At 34.7% G+C, this 22998-nt stretch overlaps 1 protein-coding gene across 1 annotated transcript in view; it reads right to left on the bottom strand.

The window, feature by feature from the left end:
* Positions 1 to 8869: 8869 nt before the first annotated feature.
* The window catches only part of MINDY2 (MINDY lysine 48 deubiquitinase 2), a 120112-nt gene continuing 105983 nt past the window's right edge, over positions 8870 to 22998 (bottom strand). The window contains exons 8-9 of the mRNA XM_051980731.1: positions 16756 to 16977; positions 8870 to 15696 (exon numbers count right to left, since the gene is read on the bottom strand). Coding sequence (XP_051836691.1) covers positions 15562 to 15696; positions 16756 to 16977 — 357 coding nt within the window. The 3' untranslated portion in view covers positions 8870 to 15561. The remainder of the gene's footprint in view (positions 15697 to 16755; positions 16978 to 22998) is intronic.

Genomic DNA, 22998 nt, shown 5'->3' with positions numbered 1-22998 from the left:
GAGAGAAAGATAATGCTTCAATCTGTATTCAGACATAATTAGTTCCTTCTCTGGATGTGGATAGGATTTTTCATCTTAAGTCCTTCAGAATAGTCATATGATTGTACTACTGTATCACCAGATATTTTATGCTTTTTGCAGAAGGCCTCAGCAAACTTTTCATAATGGAAAATGCCTTTTCCCATGTGCTACCCTCACCTGGAAGATCTCTCCACTTCTTAAGCCATCTTCTCTAATTAATGAGTCTTCCCCAAATCTTGATTTTTGAGGAAGAATCCAGATCATTCATGCTCATTCCATTACAACTGGCTGTTTGTCTCTCTTGGCTTTTCTTGATTTCACTCCTCCGGCCATGGTTTTCTTGCATTCCTTTAAATATTTTTCACTATTTGAATGCAAAGACTGCCCCCTCTCACCCCTGCACTTAGCACTGTTTAGCAAATTGTTAGCATTTAATAAAAGCTTATTGACTTGACTCATTCTCTTTGTGACTCTGAGCAAATTACTTTAGCTTCTCTGTGTTGGTTTCCTCAAATGTAAAATGGGGATGATGACATTTGTATTTAGTTGTGTTTTTAAACCATTTTCTTAGGCCTTGCCTAGAATTGGATTTTGATTTTGTTTTGTTTTGCTTTTAAAGGGAAAGTGTATCTTAACGAATGTAAAATTCACAACCAATTTCATTGTCTTTGTTGTTTTTCTGATCCATGGCAACAAATGCCTGTCCTACTTGATTCCAAATGTTATAAAAGTTCTTTCAAAAGTTGAGACAATTAACTGCACCTAATTAATTCAACCAAAAGCTATTTTTATAAATATCTATCTTTACAAATATAGATTTACATATACCACTCAACATACAAAAATTACACATTAAAAGTGCATTTATATTCTTAATTTGGCATTATTTTAGTATACTTTTTTGATCATTTCACATACACACACCATTTGTAAACATCCAGGAATCTTCATATAAATGTGGATCCTCTAAATTAATTAATTTAATTCTTGCCCTTTTATGCACTTTACAAAGAAAAGATTTTTTAAAAATATTTTGTTTTCCCCTAATTACATATAAAAGCAATTTTCAACATTCATTTTTTAAATTGAGTTCCAAATTCTCTTCCACTCCTATTGAGAAGACAAGCAGTTGATATAGATTATGTATGTATAATCATGCAAAACATTCTCATATTAGACATACTAAGAAAAAAGTTTTTTAAAAAAGTATGCTTCAGTCTGGATTCAAACTCCATCAATTCTTTCAACTTCAGAGTTGTCTTGGACTATTGTATTGCTGAGAATAGCTAAATCATTCACAGTTGATCTTACTATGTTGCTGTTACTGTATACAATGTTCTTCTGGTTCTACTCATTTCACTTTATGTAGAGGGTCATAGACAGTGGGGGACTCTGGGTGAGGTATAAAACCCTTCTGCTCAGAGGGAAACTGCTAACAATGTCTGGTTTGGCTCCTCATCTCTCCTAAGGGCTCTCCACCTTCCTGAGAAGTCAAGGGGCAGACAACCTGTGTTGTGATTGAAGCAAAGTGATACCAGGTGGCAAAGAGACATCTACACACAATAGCAAGTTGTTTATGTGGTCCTACATGTACAGTATATACTTAGCACATGCAGTGTTGTTTTGTTTACACAAGGGTATTATACGGGATACAAATATATAAAGTGGGAAGACCTTGGAATAAATGGACTCCATATTTCCACCATCCTCAGGAGTCCTGCCTCATCACTCCTCCACTAAGATGGTATATTTTAATTATCCCGTCAGGGGCAGTCTGGAAAGCACAATATGTTTTGTCACCCCAACTTTGAAGCTCTAGAAAGCAGGACACAACAACTTTACGTCAGTTCATGTTAAGTTTCTAGGTTTTCTGAATGTCTAGCTAATTTTTTTATAGCACTATAGTATTTCATCACAAATTCAGTCATTCCCCAATTGGTAAGCATCTCAATTTCCAATTCTTTGCTATCAAAAAAGAGCTACTATAAATAATTTGGGCTTAGTTGGGACAATGGCTGGATAAATTATCATAAGTGAATGTTATGGAATATTGTTGTTCTGTAAGAAATGACCAGCAGGATGATTTCAGAGAAGCTTGGAGAAACTTACTGAACTGATGCTAAATGAAATAAGCAGGATCAGGAGATCATTATACACGGCAACAGCAAGGTTATATGATGATCATTTCTGATGGATGTGGCTCTTCTCCACAGAGGCGATTCAGGCCAATTCCTATAGTCTTGTGATGATAACCATCTACACCCAAAGAGAGGACTGTGGGAACTAAGTGTGGTTCACAACATAGCATTTTCACTTCATTTGTTAGTTTGCTTGAATTTTATTTTCATTCTCATTTTTTTTCCTTTTTGATCTGATTCTTCTTGTGAAGCAAAATAATTATAAATACATATGCATATGTATTACATATACATATGTATATTTTTACTTTGTTTAACATATATTGGATTAGTTGCCATATTGGGGGGTGGGGGAGGAAAGGGGAGAAATTGGAATACAAGATTTTGCAAGGGTGAAAGGGTGAAAAATTTTCTTGCATATGTTTTGAAAATAAAAAGCTTCAATTAAGAAAAAAAAGAACTGAGAAAGTTAAAAGAAAAAAATATGGATTATAAGTAAAATGAATTATAATTTACAAGGGGATATAATGATATATCCATCCACTCATTCAACAAATATATATTGATTTCTTAATGTATACTAGGAATGTGCAGTATTACCAGAGGCCTACAAAATAAATATGACAAATTCTATATCTTCAAAGAATGTAAAGAAGATAAATATACACAAATAACTTATACAAAAGAATATATAATAAACATCATAATAAAGCCATAAGTCACAATGTGAAGATTTCTTCTGAATCTCAACTATAATTTTTGAACTCCTGGAAAATCTTCAAGCCTGATCAATGTGATGGCTAATTATGACTCCTGAGAACCAATTGTATGGAACGGGTGCAAGACCCCCTTCCCTGCAGCGGATTTATTTAATCCCTTCAGGGAGAGACCCAGACACACCTAGGAGCCATTCCAACTCCCGCCATGTGCTTCTGGAACCTGGCCAGCTTCTGGCTTGTCCAGGACTTAAAAGCAAAAGACCAGAGCCTTCTCATTGGATAGACTAAAAGGACATAACCATCCTTGATCAATGGTCACCAATGTTGACTGTCACTCACAGGTTGTCACTTCTTGCAACTTCACTAACTTCCTGTATCCCAGGGTTCAAAGTTCATCCCTCTAGAGATCATATGAACAGAGATCATGTGACTCAATACTGAGAAATACTTCATCCAATCGGTCCCATTCAGTCCCCCCTCATTTTCATCTGTTTGATGATTTCTCACCCCAATATATATCTTCTGCTGGGGCATCTAGACCTTCAGGCTGGTTCCTCTCTAGTATTAACTATAACCCACCCTCTATTATTTAGAACCAATACCTGCATATCAATGGAAGCTTTCAGAAACCATTTTAACTACTCCAGAACTCTGCTAAATCTTGAATTGCTCTAAAATTAAGTGCATAAGCAAATGGGTAATAGAACACTGCTTAAAATAATGAGCAGGAATCAGACCCCGCTTCCACCAACTCCCACTGTCTGTCTTGGAAACCCAGTATCACAGACAAACAGATTGGTCTCTGGCAGCCATAGAACCACAGCACTGTGGAGGCCCCGGGGCCTCAGGGCCATTGTCCCATCTTCCCCACCTCAAGCAGTCCAGACCCAGCCTCATCTGGGACAAAGGGACAAAGGTCTCATCATCTTCTGAAGCTGCTTCAGGCTGGCAAGGGGCAGTAGAGCTGGCCCTGCCCAGTGGGGTCCAGACTGAGAGGAGAGACAAGTGAGTTGTAGGAGGTGGTAGCAGCTTCCGATGCTGAGAGTCAGAATCAGATGATTTCAGGTTGACCAAGTGGTTGGAATTTCATGAGTCAAGAGTCTGGAAGAAGCAACTTCTACAAGTAGATTAAAATGCAAGGACTAAATATGAGTAAAAGAGAAAGAATAAACAAAAGTAGAATTAATATAGTGCTTACTAGGGACAGTAACCAGGAAACCCACCCAGAAAGAGGCGGGGATAGGGTAGGGTGGGGATGGGGTGAGGCTATCATAAATGCCTCTCATCCAAACAGCTTTCCTAGGATAGATAACCAAAGAATGTTTTTTTTTCCAAATTCTTGCTTTTGTTTCCTGAAAGGATTAGGGGCCCTTCAGTGAGTGTGATCTCTCCCAGCAAAATACCCTAGAGCCTTACAAGGGAAGGTTTTTACCCAATTAGTACAGATGTTAACAAAACAAACCAGTTTGAAGTCCCTGCAAGGGGCACATGTGTAGGCCCTTTTCAGAATTTACTTGCCTGGGAGCTATATGAGGGAATGCAGGAGTAGGGAAATGAAAGTTGCCATGGTCAGGGGCAAATGATCAGCAACATGGGCAGCTTCCCTTCACCTGGAATGAATTCCCCTTCATTTAAGAAACAGAAACCTGGCAGTAATTGTTTTCTCTGCATACTTAATCGGGAATTGTTGTCAAAAATTCCTTTTCTTTCCATGTAGGGCACCCCACCCCCCATGATCACGCAAAACATGAAAAACATATTTGAAGTGAGTATAGATTTTCAATAAGTCAGGGGTCTAGAATGGGTGTAACAGAGACCCCAAGCACCCCCAAGCACCTAGCTCCACCTTTCATCAACAACTAATCAGGTACTGTTTGAGGATGTATTCTGATGGAAGTGGATCTCTTCGATAAAGAGAGCTAATTCAGTTTCAATTGATCAAGGATGGACAGAAGCAGCTACACACAAAGAAAGAACACTGGGAAATGAATATAAACTGCTTGCATTTTTGTTTTTCTTCCCGGGTTATTTATACCTTCTGAATCCAATTCTCCCTGTGCAACAAGAAAACTGTCCGGTTCTGCACACATATATTATATCTAAGATAAACTGTAACCTATTCAACATGTGAAGGACTGCTTGCCATCTGGGGGAGGGGGTGGAAGGAGGGAGGGGAAAAATCGGAACAGAAGTGAATGCAAGGGATAATGCTGTAAAAATTACCCTGGCATGGGTGCTATCAATAAAAACTTATTTAAAAACAAAACAAAACAAAACAAAAAAACCCAACTAATCAGGGCATGATAAGATTGTCTGCTGCTTCTCAATAAACAAAAACTCTAACCCCAGGAAGCAAAAGAGTTCAAAGATGTTATATCAGCAACCAGAAAGTCCTCCAAGGCTGGGCTGCAAATTAAAATATCTATATACTTGCATTGTTTTTTATATCTTCCATTGACCACTTGCTCTGATTATACATATTTGCTATAGAGAAAAAATCAGGGACATGATTTCCTTAAAGCAGTTTTACTTCAGGTAACTGTCCTAATTTTTATCAATTTCACCTTAAGCCAAACTCAGATGGGTTCTCATTCAAAAGAACACCACTGCGAAATTGAGTCAGAAGGATCCTATCTTCAGCAGAGGCCACGATTGTCATTCTAATTCACTCTCAGATACTAACTTCCACTTGTAACAATTTCTTCTGAGAAACTTATGGCATTTTCCTTTCAGATGGTGGATCACTGGCTTGGTGATTTATCCAGACAATCATACCTGAACTTAAAACTCCAAAAAAATATCAACTGCTATCCCAAGAGATTTTATCTCCTACAGCAATTATCATTAATCAAAGCTGCCGATGAATCTAGCTCTTAAGGATCACAGTAAGAGATTCATCCTGTAAAGTTCACAGTTTATCTTTTATATCTAAGTAAGTGGTTCTAAGTTCAACATTACACAAATCATTTTGCTTTTAAAATACCCAATATATAGAAAAATTCCAAATTGCATATTGTCCATAACAAAAACATTTTCAAAGGGACAAAGGCAAAAACTATTATTCTCAGAGTTCCTTTAATGGTACAACTTTAAGATGACTCAATACGATTAAAACTCACAAAATATCCTATTTCCACATAAAAGAACCCTTCATATTTAACAATAATTCTTCATTCTGAAAAAAAAATTAAACTTTTGGAAATAACCCTATCAAATTATCAGATCAGAGTAAAATTCTGCTCTAGGTTTTCCAGATCCTTAATCTGGATCATCCAAGGCTTGATGATCCCAGGGCCCACAAGAATAGTTCAAGGGCACATTAACAGATAGTGCCACTATGGACTAAGCATGCTTGAGTTACCTGGCTCTCTCTTACGCAGGCTTCATCTTCAAAGACTTTTATCTGAGTGTCTCTCCTACCTAGGCCCATTCTTCAAAGGGAGGCTGAGAGTCTGATCTCAAGGTTGAGAGATGTAGGATGTAACCATTCTTGACCAACAGTGACCAATGCTGGCTGCCTCCCACAGGTTACTTCCTGCAACTTCACTAACTTCCTGCATCTGAGTTCAAAGTTCGTCCCTCCAGAGATCACATGACCCTCCCCTCCCAGGATCCCAGCTTTGGAAACAGAGATCATGGGACTCAATGCTGAGAAATACTTCATCCAATCAGTCCCATTCATAATCATGAGGCATTCTTCCCATCTCTTGACAAAGGCAATGTACTTGAGGTTTAGACTGAGACATTTTCAGATATGATCAATATGTGAATTTGATTTCCTTGACTATGCTAATTTGTTATAAGGAGGGGTTTCCTTTTAAGGGTGGAGTGGGAGGTGGAGAACTGGGGGCAAAAGAGCTAGAGAGAGCTAAAGCCAAGGGAGAGAAAATGAAAAGAGGATCAATTAAGTAGTTTTTTTTTTTTTTAATTTTGATGGTATTTTCCCAAATATATGCAAAGATAGTTTTCAACATTAACTTTTGCAAAACCTTGTGTTCATATTTTTCTTCTCTTCCCCTTTTCCCCCCTCCCCAAGATAGTAAGCAATCTGATATTGGTAAATGTTGCCATTCTGCTAAAGATATTTCCATATTCATCACATTGAGCAAAAAAAAATTTTTTTTTTCAAAAGGGAAAAAAACACTATAAAGAAAAAACCTCAAGCAAACAAATAACAAAAAAGGTGAAAATATGTTGTAATCCACATTCAGTCCCCATGTTTATTGAGAACCAGCAGTCTCTGGATGTGGATGGCTCGTTCCATCATAAGTCTATTGGAATTGCTTTGAATCACCTCATTGTTGAAAAGAGCCAAGTCCACAGTTAATCATCACAGAATCTTGTTGTTACTGTGTACAATGTTGTCTTGGTCCTGCTCACTTCATTTGATATCAGTTCATGTAAACCAAGTAGTTTTTAAGATACCCAAGAGTACAGAAAGAGGTTCAGAGAGCAATGGAGACAAGCATGTGATGAATTGATTATAAGCTAGGAAAAAAAGCTGTGTGTAATGAGATTTGTGGTTTCACAGACAATCTACTTCCCTTCTCTGAATCTGACAAAGTTCAAGCTTGGTGATGTTTTTCAATTTCAGAATAACACAAAGTGAAACATTAAAAAATGTTAGATTAGGGTGTCAAGGTGCTAAGTGATGTCAGAAAACCAGAATCCTGCATTTAGGGTAGATTCAATTCAACCAGTGGAGTTCATTTAATTAAGATTTGTACCTCTTAAGAAAACTGCAATCAAGCCATTAGGTCTCCAGGTTGTCCTCATAGTTCAGAGTAGTCTTCCAACTTAATAAGCAAACTTCATTTTTGGTGACATTAACATGCATTAACTGCTGAGAGGGAGTGTGGACCTGGAGTTGACTTGAATTGATATTCCTCCTCTGATGTTTTGTCACAGTGAAGCAACAACCCACCTCTGCCCCTTGTGGGACTTATCCACACAGAAAACAAGGGAAATTATATGAAACCTAAGAGAGCAATTTTGATGATGGTAGGAGAGTGAGAGGAGAAGTAAAACAGGAGGGAGGTGGACATTTAGCTCTGCTGTCTGGGAAATGGAATAAGTGCCTAGAAAATACGAAAGATATTACCTATAGTATATTTTGCTCAAATTAGCTGTAGCTTAGTGTGAAATAAAAAATTTACTTATATAATTAACTTATGGTTTTGCATGTCATTATCTACAGAACTTAAATACCAAGAGAAAAATTTGAACGCAGGTCATCAAAATAAGCCATCTTTAAAATGAAACCAATTATGCAACTATAGTCCAGATCTCTCTCTTGAATGTGAATTGAAATTCATGTGATTTTGTTTGCTGATTTTAACATTAATCTTTCTTTACTAAAATTTACTTCAGGAGGGATTCATTCTCATGAAAAAGCAATTCCTTATTAACTCCTTATAATGTCAGTCTTTTGGGTTCTTTCCTCTTCACACAAAATATATGTCCTATTACAAATCCACTACTGCTGGTTGCTGATGTGTTAACTTATTCATTGCTTTTCGTATAGAAAACTCTTGCAGCATCAAAAGGCTTTTGATTTAACATGTTCAAAAAGAATCAGTGAATTTAGGAGAATCTGCGGAAATAATTCTCATAATTTCCTTTGAAATCAAATACTTTAAAACTAGGAATCAAAAGGAGCATCCTAAATATAATTTGAAGAGAATGGATTTCATAGTTTTTGGACATGATAGCACTGATAAAATGATTTAGGTCTGTGATGCCAGGATACTTTGAAGTCAGAACCTTTGGAAAGTTAACAGGCTACCTAGATTCACATGATCTTGTCCACAAACAGGCAACCCTTATTCGTGATTTTCCTATGCTTACATATTGACTAGCTTAGTCACAAATGACTGAAATAGAATCATAATGAGTATTAAATCCTCATATGACAGTCAATAAGAAACCAGAGTGCAATAGCATCTAAAACTAAGTACTTGATAGGAAATTATGTATATAGCAAAAAGGCTGTTTGGTCTCAATATCAAAGTTTATTGAAATAAAATATAATCTATAATAAAAAATACTAAAGATATTATTCACTGGTTACAATTTTAAGTTATATTTACAAAATATCCAACATTTTATCTAACAATGACTATCTCTGTTACAACAGTAAACATGAAATTAAGTTTCAATACTGAATAATCCTTGCAGTCACAGGAGTTATGATTTTATACATTTCAATCTGTGTTCAATATGCCTTAAAAAAGGAATATGCTTCAAAAAGCAAAACAAGACATTTACTATTATTCACTTTAGTCTGATGTAGATGTTAGAACAATTAATATTTAGAACAGGAAAATTCTGTCAGAACTTCAGCCCAACTTTGAGAGATACTCTGGAAAGAATTCAGAGAAAGCACTTTCTTATAGGTCATCTTTAGGATTGAGTTTTTTTTAAAGTTTAATTGAGATTATAATTAGCTCAAGGAAATTCAAAGCAGAAGTTTCAGAAGTATGGGTCAAGGTTTTTGAGAAACTAAGAGGAGTTAGATGATGAAAAATTAATGCTTATTTTGATCTAAACAATGTAAATTCTAACATCTTTGAGAAATGTGTGGTGGCTTATGTATCAGAAAGCCCCCTATCCTCCTTCTTAGTATATCATAGAAGTTTCTTGATCTAAATGAACTGAGCAGAGATGAGGAAAAAAAATGCAACTGTTTACTTTTCACTCCATCCCTCACTTTTTCATCCCTACTATCTTTATCCTATCCCCTCTTGCAATTCTTAAAGTGTGCCATAGCAAATTTCCAAGTGTCTTGCAGAAGGAAAAACTTGAAACAAACTGGCTTTTAGTTGAATTTCAAAAATTTAGGGAGAGATCTTTGAGGATAAATCTTGAGGGTAAATTTGAGGGATCTTGTGAATCATTATTAGTGTCTTGCTGAATCATTAATCACATTATCCACCTCTAGAATTGGGTTATATACATGATAACAAAGTGGTCACTTATAACAAAATGAATCTGTTAAAACTATGGTTTAGATTGTAATATATCCTTCACACATTAATGACAATGGATCTCAAAAATCTATTCCATTAGTTAGAATACTTAGACAGAAAGGCTCTCACTACAGTGCTCCAAGACTGCCTCCTTGAATTCTGCATTTTAAAATGTGTATTTTTTTTTTAAAGTGAAACCAAAATAAAACAAAAACAGTTCTCTGCTTTTACCTTTACTTAAAAGAAAAAAAAAGCCATTCAAATTTAACAAAACGGGCATCAACTTACCCAAAAATGTATCACATTTCTCCCTAGCCTTAAGATGAAGACAGCATCCCTGATCAAAAAAAGAAGTTTTTTTTCCTTTTTCAAGTAAAGATGAACATAAAGTTTGCTATGAATGGAAACAACTTCAAAATAGTGATAGAAATGGTATTAATTTAAGGTCCAACAGAAATATTTGTTCACTAGTAATTATGCTCCCGATTTGAGTAAAATGACAATATATTTTTTGTTACAGAGAGAGTGGTTAAATACTCAAACTTTTTACTCCTGTACTGGTATCTGAATTTCCTAACTATAGCAGCAGTGTACCAAGCCCTTGTAGGTTATTATAAAGAAAGGAAGCATAGGTCACTTTTCATGATAATAGAACAGAGATCTGAGCCTGACTTTAAATCTGCAGTCTTATAATTCTTACCTTCTTTGTTTCTGAATCTAATTTATAAGAGAGACAGATGATTTAGAAATAAGAAGTTGAAAGAAAAATTCCTATCAAAGGCAATATCAACATTAACTAAATGATGCATTAATTTGAATCTCAGTACTCAGATATAAACTAAAAAGGCTAACGTCCAACAATTTGGTCCAGTGTTTTTTTTATCCTAGATCACTCAGTCACCATAGGTTTAGAAGTTTTCTGTTGTGATCAAAGTAAAAACAAATAAAGAATATTTTTATTAGTACTATTTGCAGAAAGTTATCTTATTTCTTTGGCAAAGAAAAGATAATCTGTTAATTCCTATCTAAACAAATATTACTATTGTATTTCTTATTGTGAATAGAGCAGACTAATAAACATAGATATGTATTCTAAACTACCTAATTCCTTTTGTAATTTAAGTTTTTTCCCAGCACTTCAAATAATGCTGAACACTAAATTAGCATCATTATTAGGAGTCACATTAGAATATCAAGTTATGACACTAGTTTTAGTTTAGAAATTCACTGAAAACTTATTTGGCCCAATTAAAGGATTCAGCAAGAATTATCAGATTCCATTAAGTTGTTTTTCTCTCTGCAGTCACTTAAAAAAAAAAAAACCCAAGAATTTAACCACACTTTATTAAATAACATTTTACACCAATCATCAGAAATAACAATGAGAATGAGAGCACTTGAAGAATATGGGGCAGCCAAATCCCCAAAGGTCTCTAAGTGAAGAGAGATGGTTGTCTTTCTATTTATAGAAAAATTCATAAACACATACTTGAATCTTGATGACTTTATTCCATTGACAGCAGGTATACATAATTTAATTTTTTTTAATCTATGAAAGAGATTTGAATAAAAAATAGATTGCTAAATGTTTTCCACCAGATGCACCTGTTTTGACAAGACCCATCTCTCACCGCACCTTTCACAGTATAAAAGCATTCTGAAAAATACTTTAGGGAGATACCACATCTTAACAAGAGAAGATAATACAACACATATAACTACACAAAAAAGTTGACCTGGAAACAAATCTTTCAGCAAGCAATTTTACTCCAAAATGACATGGTTGAATGGAAAATGGTTCTCAAAAAGCACTTCAGTTAAAAGTGTACACAATACATGTGGACTTCTATAAATAATACTTTGTGCTTATACTGTGCCATTTACTCATAGGTCCAAAAGACAAAGATTTTTTCCATTTGTAAATTAAAACTGAGGCACAGGAAGTCTATCTATTTGACCAAAAAAAGGTAGGAAGCTACTTTTTAGAACCCAAACACTTCAGGATTCTAAATCTTCAGCTTTGTTAAAGGCTAAACTATTCTTTCTCTACTACAAAACTGTACAGATACTCTGGGTGGCTCATTAAATTAAATCAGATACTAGAAAGTTTTAACATCAAATTTTTAATTAAACTACTGCATGTTTAACAAAGAACTCTAAGCATATAATTCTTTTTTGTGGGCTTTGAATCACCTGGCACATCAAACAGGAAAACATTAAAACAAGTATTTGAAAGGCAGTACAAAATGTATTTTTACTAAAAGTCATGACTGTTTAAGAATCGCTCTGGAAATAATCATGAATCTTTTTCGCAGTTTTATGACAGCTCTAATGAAATCTACTTGGACTCCTCCTCCCTTTCCCAGTCTATGTTCAACTTTCTGCACAGATTTTCTTAAGCCTGCCTACACAATAAGGCTCTCTATCTCTAGGTAAATAGAATTCTGATTTATGACTCATAAACAAAATGCTTGGAATCAAAACAAACAATCCACATAATCATGTTATGGCTTTTAAGTCCAAAATGATTAATATCAGCCAGCTAATCTAATATCAACAAAATTTGAGCAGATTGGGATTAAAAGGGAAGAGTTCTATTCCAAATACAGGACAAATAGATGAGGACACAGAAAGTACAACAAGGAAAACAAGATACATTCCAAATCCTAGCTGTAAACTGAAGCCTCACTCTAATTATACTCATCTGTATCATGGAAATTCTCACTTCCCAAGCATGAATTGTAACCGATATAAATATTAGCCAGTGAATCATGATGTTTACTGCAATTTGGACTTGGGTTTTCTCTGGGTGTAGGGTGTTTTAAGAGATGTATGCATGTAAACACACATATGTATGCACATATATAAACATACATATACATGTAAGATTCTTAGAGATAAAACTATAAAGTGAATTTAAATGCTTGTAACATACACATGAAACTCTGAAACCTGTCTGTTTGCCTTGCATTACACAGTGAGAGGAACTTAAGTGCAGGAAAATCTGCAGGTAGAAGATAGCCCAGCTTTGTGTCCATTCTCTGTCCTGCCTCTTTTGCCAGAGATGATAAAGATTTCTTATATGCAGAACGGACTATTCATGCATCAAAAACTAAGGTATTTAGATTCTTCTAATTTTTCTTAAGATGTAATCCACAGAAGGGTAGTGAGTTTCAGTCAGTACAAATTCAGGCTGTCCGGGAAATACTACAACATACAACTAATCAAATCCAAAGACCCAAATCAGCAACTCAATGTCTGAATACTAATCATCTGTGGAGAAAAATACAAAATATGAAAATTAAGATAGAGTTGCTCTGAAATTCTCTATAACCTCTTCAATGAAGGGGAATAATATCTGAAAAGTTTTTTTGTTTGTTTTGTCTTAATGGCACAGGATATCATTTCCCTCTCTCCCCTCTTTACCTTCTATTATAATCAAAAAGAATATTTTTATCATTATTATCTCTAATACATCAAACTGAATTTCAGGAATGTAAGAAAAACCTGTAAATATATACATATAAAACTGTGGTATTAACAAATTCATTAAAATTTTCAGTATTTTCTTTTAATTATACATTGAGATTACTCTGAAAATAACAGTGCTGGTTTAAGTGAATAATTTTTCAGTGGGAATGTAGGATGGCAGTATTTTCTTTGGAAAGAACTAGAAGATAATGATTAACTTTTACAAATTTATTTTTTCAAAAGCAATAAATAAATATAAGTACACGATTCTGGCAAAATCTACATTAGATTGGATTTTCTTGAATTTCTTGTTTCTAATTTTTTTGTCACTCCAATATGACACACTGTTATGATCCTCTTTGGGTAAAGAAAATAAACCATGGTATTTGTTAATTTAGTATCAAGCAGAACTTTGACAGCTTCAGCATTGGGATGGAGGTTAATCTGTTTGCTTCTACAGAGAATGATGTCATACTTTTATCAGGTCATCAATGTATGAGCAATTATCAACAATTATTAAGAGTTCCAAAAAAAATTGTATATCAAAGTTTTATATTCAAAACAGGATCTTCAACTGTTCATGTTAGTAAAGCAAAGTTGAAGGTACAGTGAACTCTGTAATGCACAACAGATATGCAATATAGAAGAAACTAATGATTCAGCTTGACCCAGGACTTTGTCTAAGAGAATTATTTCTTCCATAAATAAGATTCTACTATTTCCTTAAGAAATTATATTACACTTGGTTTTTTATCATGGTAGTAGCTAAAGGAATCATTAAAAATCTAGACTACTTTTAAGCAGTCTGTCGTCTTCCCAAACCAGAAATGCTATTTTCCAGATGGATGTTTTAACAATTTATGGTGTTCTTAAGTAAATGTGCTTACCCAGGCTTACACTGGGAATTGCAACACTTTCTGGAGCAGCAACAATTTTTTCAAAAATGACTAAAACAAACTGCTACATAGAAAGCTTATTAAAAAGACTATTAAGATAATTATTTCCTTAATTGTATCTGGGAATATAGGAGAATTTATGATTCCCTCATAATAAAGTTCAACAAATATTTTCTTTCTGAATCCTATAAAGATTAGATATTACATATTTATTTATTTGGTTCCCATAAATTAGAAAATCTGATTGCTTCTACATAAGTGTTCCAAAATTCTAATCTGGTGACTAAAATAAGACAAGACAGTGATATTACAAATGAGTGCCTTTCCATCAGACTAAGAGTATCTGGACCTCTCAAAATTCCATTCTGAAGTGTGCTTTTTATTTATTCATGATTTTAAAAAAATATTTATATTTACTTGCTTAAATGGGCAAGTGGACATAATCTTAGTGTTAAGGTTTAAGGTTTTTATGAAAAAAGGCAGATATTAGTTAATTCTGGATTCCTACACTTGCATTTCTACAAGATTATTATTATTAGACATTCTAGTTTCCTCCCACTAGTTGCTTATTACATGGTCAATAAATAGGAACTGTGTGGTCCAATTTACCTATAATTACGAATACTAAACCAAATCAAAACAATAAACTTCCACAGAACTACAAAATCATTTCTAGAGTATCTTGAGTTGTCTATTGTGGGGAAAAAGCAATACAGATCTTCATTTTGGCCACCCTCCTTCCATTTCAATTATGTGAGGCTACATTTTTAACAGTCAAAAAAACTCTAACTAAAATTAGAACATGTAGTTTTTTTTTTTTTTTTTAATTTCAACATTTGAAGCACTGAGCACTTAGGAAGTGATAGGCCCAGCTTCCTACACACAATAATGCTTTCACATCAAGGCCTGGTCATAGATAAAGCATGATGGAAATTAATTTTAAAAATTATGATGTTAACAGTTTGATTTCAGGAAGGAACCTGACAAAACCAATTCTCTCCTTTCATTGTTAGAACAGAAGATGAGATAGCTTACTAACTGATGAGTAATAAATGTCACTATGACACAAAACTTGCTATGATTTGAATGTTCAGCTACAAAGTGCAGTATTTTTCATGATCGATGATACAGACACTTCCAACTTGTAACAAGGAAATCCACCTCATGAGGGGTGCACTGTGCAACTCTGAGAGTTTGATTGTAACTAAGTAGCAACTTCTTCCTTTTAAAACATGAACAAAATCCATTGGGTAATCAGGCACAGACGGTATGGAACGGTTTTTCTTCCTTTATCCCATGGTTTTGTTTCTCAGGGCAAGTACTTGGCTCCAACAGAATCCAACCCCTGTTACAGAATGACACAACTATTTTTCTCTTTTTCCTTTTCTTTGTCTTTTTCCCGAGGTTCTTTGCGTTTACGTTCATTACTCCCAGATTGTCTTCCACTTACTGGAGAGGCAGTTACTTGTGCTGGCTGGCCTTGCTTTAGTTTAAAAAAAAAAAAAAAGATTAAGAATAAAGCATAGGAGGATATATTGATTATTTTAAATGATGTTTAATCAGTCATCTCGAAAAAAAATCACAATATTAAAAGAAATTAAAGGAATTATAAGATACTGACTTTTTTTTTTAGTAAAGTTGAATAATTACTTCTCAGATAAAATACGCTTCATTTTAAGCAAATGAACAAAGGACAGAATTCCAAATTAAAGAACTGATAATAGGCACCAGACTAACTTATTTCACACAATGCCAAACCATAGATTTATTTACTTAAATTTGTTAACCAATCAGGATTAAGTGATTTGTCCAGGGGTAATACAGTGACTTTAATAAGCTAATAAGTGTCAAATGGAGTAGCACACTTTCCTTTATAACACTTTCTGAGTTTAGATATTTCTGCCCCCATAGGCATCCTATTATTTTTCTAGTTAAAAAAAATTTCTAGATTTCTTGTGATTTGGTTGTTATGCAGTTATATTTTCTAGAACACACATAAAGGAAATCAATTTCAGTGAAATACAATTACCAAAATGTAAATAACAAAATAAAACAAAAAACAAATAAAGAAGCCCCAGGTTAAAAATCTCGACTCTAAATGCAAGTAAAACATCCATAAGAATATTAAAACTACTATAACTATGGTAGAAGTATATGAAAGAAAAGACTAATTGAGAGCATGTAATCCTGGAAAATTTTAACATGTAAATCTGGAGTTATAAAGTGAACATTGGAATAGACATTTACAGACTAAATATTAAGAGGACTCTTAGATTTATAGTACGATTAATTGACTAGTTTCAAAGACGCAGTTAACATCATTGCTTCATAATAGGGAATTTCTGATGTAGAATATATGATTTAACAAAAAATTTGGGGAAAAGAGGAATTTCTGATAATGATTTTTGGAGCTTAGTATAGAATTAATAACTTGTGATGCTTAATTAGATGTTAACTTAATATTCTCTAAGCAACATATTTCTCCCCTTTTAAAAAAATCATACTTAAGACAGAAAACTAACTACTTTAATTAATTTTTTACCTCGGCTTGTGCAGCAGCAGCGGCAGCTGCAGCAGCAGCTGCTGCAGCTGCTGCTGCCGCCGCCGCCTGCTCTTGTTCCTGATAATATTGAGAAGCTCGTCTATCTTCTTCTTCTTGGAGTTTCTTGGCTAGCTCCAGATCACTAATTCCTTCTGGGATTTGTTCCCAATTGATCTCTTGGCTCTGCTGTTCTTGTTGTAGAGACAAGGCCATAAGATAGTCCTAACAAATAAAATTATCACAATTAGCTATGAAATTTTGCTAAGATTTGACTGTATGTTAGTTGAAATATAGATCAGGCTATGAATAGAGTTGTCTCCATGAAATCAGACTCCTTGGAGAAAAAAAAGTCAGAATAAATAACATAAATAAGTTTTACACAAACTAGATTTGGGGAGATACTACAGAATATATTTAGACCAATGAAATGTGTAAAAAAAAATTGACTTCAATTCTCTTTTCTCCCTTTCTCTTAATTTCAAAACCTCTTGACCTCTTCTCCAACTCTTTTCCTCCAGTCTGAAAAAGAAGTTCCCCTTATCTTTGCTAGATGCCAAACCTTTCTACATAAGCCCTTGAGCCCACTCATTTCTTCAACAAATTGCAACTTCAATCATTCTGTTCTCTCTCAAATCTTTAACTTCTTCTAATTACTGATTCCTTTTTTACTGACTTCAAATATACCTGTCTCTGCCACTGTTAGAAAACCTTCACCAGAATTATCATCCCTGAAGCTATTGGGCTATATATTCATTCGACATTTTCTCCCTAATCCAATCTAGCCTCAGACCTTATCATTCAAATGAAATGACTCTTTCCAAAGTTAGCAGTGATCTCTGTTAACTGCCAATTCCTTTCCTTGTCCCTTAGTTCTTATTTTTCTCAATTTACATGCTACATTTCACACTGTTGAACACCTTTCCTCTTGGAATTCTCTCTTTTCTGAGTTTTTATAGGAATATTGTCTAACTTCATTTCATCACTTTTTCTCAGTCTCCTTTCTTGGCTCATCATTGGTATTACACCCCTTTATTCTGTGTATTCCAAACACTATCCTGGATCCTTTATTCCTTCCGTACTTTCTCTTCTTAAGGACTCCATCAGTTTTAATGAATTTAATTAACAGGGTTACACACACACACACACACACACACACACACACACACACACACACGATTAATAAATCCACTCAATAAGTCCCAGCTTGTCCCATAAATTTTAATAATAATTTTAATAATAAATTGGCTTGTTTCAGATTGGTTGTCTTAGAGTCACCTCATATTTCATATGCCCCAGATACAATTCATTCTTTTCCCCTAAACCTTCCCCCCCCCTTTTTTTTCTTTTTTCTTTTCCCTGAGGCAACTGGGGCTAAGTGACTTTCCCAGGGTCACAGAGTTAGGAAGTGTTAAGTGTCTGAGGCCAGGTTTGAACTCAGGTCCTCCTGAATTCAGAGTTGGGGGTCTATCCACTGTGCCACCCAGCTACCCCAACCTTTTCCCTTTTCAAATCTTGCTTCTCTCCTAAATTCATAATGTCCATATTATCCTTGAATCCTTTCTCTCATTCCACAAACCCAATTAGTTGCAAATCCTACATTTTCTACTTCTATAACACATTTCACGACTGACTACTTCTCTATTCATATAGCTACCACTTTTGCCTAGATAATTTCAATAGTTTCCTTTAACTGGTCTCCCAGCTTCAAATTTATTTCTATTTCAATCCCTCCTGCAAACTCCCACCACAGGAATTTTCCTTAAGTGCAGATTTGACCATGTTATTCCCCTATTCAATCACCTATACTGGCTCCCTATTGCCTCTAAGATCAAATGTGAACTTCTTTTTAGCTTTTAAAGCCCTTCATAGCTTCACTGTACATTACTCATATTCTGTGATTTACTTCACCTGGGCTCTATTCTTCAGGAATAGCACTCTATTTCTGTGCCTCTACACTACCTATCCCTCAATTTGAAATATTTTTCACTTCTTGCATCTACCCCATAACATAACCTTCTTCCTTTAACGCACAGTTTAAGCACTATATTCTGTTATGAGCCAGAACTTGAAACAAGGTGTTAAGTCACTAGAATTGATAGAAACAATGCTTATGTTTACACCTTTGAGAGTTCACACATTAGCTCACACATTAGTTCACAAGTTTGGGAGATTTCAGGATTCAGTATGAGATATCCAAGTTTACACCTCCACAATCCCACTCTCTCAGAGGAGGAATCAACCTTTGGGTTCACACCTTTAAGAGATCATATATAAAAAGTTCTCAGTCTCAGCGAGGATCAGTTGGAGATATTGAGAGCCACAAGTCAGTGAGGAGACTTGAAGAGATTTAGAGGCTGGGAAAGATTTTCTGTAGAAGATGAGATTTTAGTTGGGATTTCAAGCCAGGGAAAGTAAGGTTGAAGATGAGGAAGGGAGAACATTTCAGGCATGGAGAAAAGACAGATAAAATGGCCAGAGCCAAAAGAGTGTTTTGCTCAAGGAACAGCATGAGGGCCAGTTTCTCTGGATTGAAAAATATGTGGCTGTTGAACCTGTCTAGGAGTGGGGGTACAAGAGGAGGAAGAGAGAAAAATCTGGAACATAGTGTTTTGGAGAGGTGAATGTTAAAAATTATCTTTGCATGAATTAGGAAAAATAAAAAGCCATAATATAAATAGGCAGGGGGAAGTGAGGGCGCTAGTTTAAAAGGTAGAATACTGAATGCCAAACACAGAATTTTCTATTTTGTATGGAAGCCACAGAGAGTCAATGAAATTCATCAAATGGGGTGGGGGAGTCACATGATCATATTTGTGTTTTAAGAACATCATTTTGGTGGCTGAATGGAGGATGAACTAGAATAGGGAGAAACGTGAGGCAAAAAGACTCACTGACAGGCTATTGCAATGGTTCGGCCATGAGGTGCTGAGGGTCCTGAACCAAAAGGTGGCAGTGTCAGAAGAGAAAAGGTTGAGAAGAAAAAATTTGAGAGATGTTGCAAATGAGAAACTTACAGACCTTGGCAAAAGAGAGTGATAAGAAGACAATATTAAGGATGATATATAGGTTGGAAGGCTGAGAATAGGAGAATAGTGCTCCTCTTTACAAGAATAGGGAAAGTAGGAGAGGGAAAGGGTTTGGGGTGAAAATAATGAGCCTAGTTTTGGACAGTCAAGTGTAAGATGTCTATTGAACACCAAGTTCAAGATGTCTGAAAGGTATTTGGAGATGTGAGACTTAGAAAGTCAGTAAAGAAAGTAGATTAAGACAAGGAGATTTGAGAATGATCAACAATGAGATGGTAACTAGATCCATAGGAGCTGATGAGAACACTAATTGAAATAATAAAGAGGGAAAAGAAAAGATGACCCAATTTATTATTGTTGTTTGCCTTTCATTCTTGGAGAGGACCATGACATCAGGGAGGGGATGATATGACATGCAAGAGCGTTAGATTTAAGTGAGGGAGGGCTGGGCAAGGTCACTTGCCTCATTCTCTCCTGTAGAGCTATATATATGGGTCTAGTGGCAAGAAATAGATCAAGATGACTGGAGATATGGTTCTAGATGCAATGAGAGGAAACTCTGAGGTTCTGCAATAAAGAGAATGATCTGGATAAAGATCCAGAAAAGGAGAGTAAGAATAAGTGGTCTGATAGGTAAGAGGAGGACCAGGGAAGAGTGGGATCCTAAAAATGTATAGAGAAGAAAGTATCAAAAGGAAAGAATGATCCATAGTGTCACAGAAGAGAATGAGAATTAAGAAAAAGGCAATAAAATTGGCAATTAAGAAATAACTTTTGAAAGAGAAGTTTCTCTGGTATGATCAGATTGAAGCCAGATTGTAAGGGGTTAGTTAAGAAGAGAGTAAGTGGAGGCACCTGCTATTAATGGCTTTTTCAAGGAGTTTAGCTAAAAAGGGTAGAAGAAATAGATACATAACAATAGTAGCAAGGATGCAAGTTCTGACTACATCTAACTATAATTATCTCATAGCTAACATCCATCAGTAAACATTAACTGTTTTTTCTGTGTTAGGTTCTGGATATATAAAGACAAAAATGAAAAAGTCCTTGCCTCAAAGACTCACATTCTATCAGGGGAGGTAATATGTAAACATCAAATAAATACGAGGTAATATGTAGGAAAAAGGCATTAGCAGCTGCTGGTAGTGGGGTTATGAAAGACCTTAGGAGATGGCACAGCTGGATTCTGGAAGAATAAGGATATTCTAAAAGGTGAAGTGCATGATGATGATGATGCATAGAATGGAATATTGTGTATAAGAAATAGCTTATAGCCCTTTTTACTTAGAAGTATTTTTTGTATAGACCAGAGTATGTGAGAGAGGTGTTAGGCACTGATAAAATCTACATAAATGGCTATTTACAAAACTGCCTGATCTACCAGTTTAGTGATGATATCCAAAAACCATATATGTACAATCTAGCATGACCTGTTCATGATGAAACCAGAAAGCCTCTTTGTGATTATTTTCTTTTCTAAATATTCACAAATCACTCCTTTTAAAAAGATACGTTTTTGTTGATATCTTTTGTGTTTCCAATACCTTAACTTCTGAATATAATCTTCCTCAAAGAATAAAAAAAGGAAAAGAAAAAAAAAACAGTTCAAAAAAATTAAATAACATTAAATGAATTTAAAAATACATACAACAGTCACCCACGTAGTCCATCATCTCTGCAAAAGAAGCAAGAAGGTATATTTTCTCAACGCCTTTCTTTTCTTTTTTTTTTTTAAATAAGTTTTTATTGATAGAACCCATGCCAGGGTAATTTTCACAGCATTATCCCTTGCACTCACTTCTGTTCCAATTTTCCCCCTCCCTCCCTCCATCCCCTCCCCCAGATGGCAAGTAGTCCTTCACATATTGAATAGTCAACTCCTTTCTATAATTATAAATCATTCAGTTTCATTTTAAAACATATTTTAAGTGAGACATGGTTGAACTATGGCAATAATGAAAATCATGCTTACTGGACTAAAGCTTGCAGATTCTATTCTCTTTCCATTCTTGAAAATTGGTATATTTGCCCTTTTCATGTTCTTTGTGATCTTTCAAAATTTATTAACAGCAAGTTTAACAATCTTATCTTCTAGTTCTTACAGTATCAAAAGATGAAGTTTATTCAGGTTAGATGAGAATCTTATCAAGAATATATCAGTGCTCTTATTATTTTTTTACTATGAAAAATTAAAAATTAATAAATTTAGGTAAGATCCCAAGCCTGCATTATAACCATCAGTATAAAAATATTGATTGAGCTTAAGTCTCTATTAAAATAAAAAGAAAATTATTCAGGAGACACTAGAGAGGACTTCTTTTTTTTCCTCTTTATTTAAAAAAAAAATAACTTTGGTAGCTAGGTGGTGTAGTGGATTGAGCACCAGTCCTGAAGTCAAAAGGACCTGAGTTCAAATCTGGCCTTAGACACTTAACACTTCTTAGCTGTGTGACCGACCCTGGGCAAGTCACTTAACCCCAATTGCCTCAGCAAAAAAAAAAAAAAGGGTAATTTTAATTTTATTTTCAGTTCTGAATTACCTCCCTTCCTTCAACCTTTCCTTTATCCTTTGAGAAGGCGAAAGATACAATACTAATCATATATAAAAAGTCATGCAAAAGTTATTACAATACAGATATAAGTGATTTTAATTAGGAAAAGAGTTCTTAATTCAAATAAGATAAATGAGGCATAAATTTATAACTTTATAAAAATAATTTTTACTACATATTTGTAGAATCAGAGTTGTAGAGGCATGCCAAGTAAAGAACAAAAATAAAACATAGATCAAAATTCAATCAAAAAGAATTTATGCCTAAATAAATAAAAGTGTTATATTCCCAACTGAAAAAAAAATTGTGTACATTTGTTTTGCTATATACAGATAACAAGTAGGAGAAATTATCAATTGTGAACTGAAATTTTTTTGGTTTTAGAGTATGAAATCACTTGTACTTTGCTTTTCATTTCTTATTGAACTACTCTGTGAAAATGATGAATAAAATGGAGATGGACCCAAACCAACTAGTCATTTATTGCACTTTTATCGAGGACCTGTTATGCTCCAGGCACTATGCTAAGCATTTGGGACATAATGGAAAGCAAAAAACAATCCTTGTTCTCCAGCATCTCACAGTTGAATGGAGAGACAGCATGGAAATAATTATGTATAATCAAGATTATACAAAGAATAAATTGGTGTCCAGAGCTGAGAGAT

The sequence above is a fragment of the Antechinus flavipes genome, chromosome 2, assembly GCF_016432865.1.
Source record: "Antechinus flavipes isolate AdamAnt ecotype Samford, QLD, Australia chromosome 2, AdamAnt_v2, whole genome shotgun sequence".
Taxonomy (NCBI): Eukaryota; Metazoa; Chordata; class Mammalia; order Dasyuromorphia; family Dasyuridae; genus Antechinus; species Antechinus flavipes.
This window is presented reverse-complemented; position numbering and strand designations above follow the sequence as displayed.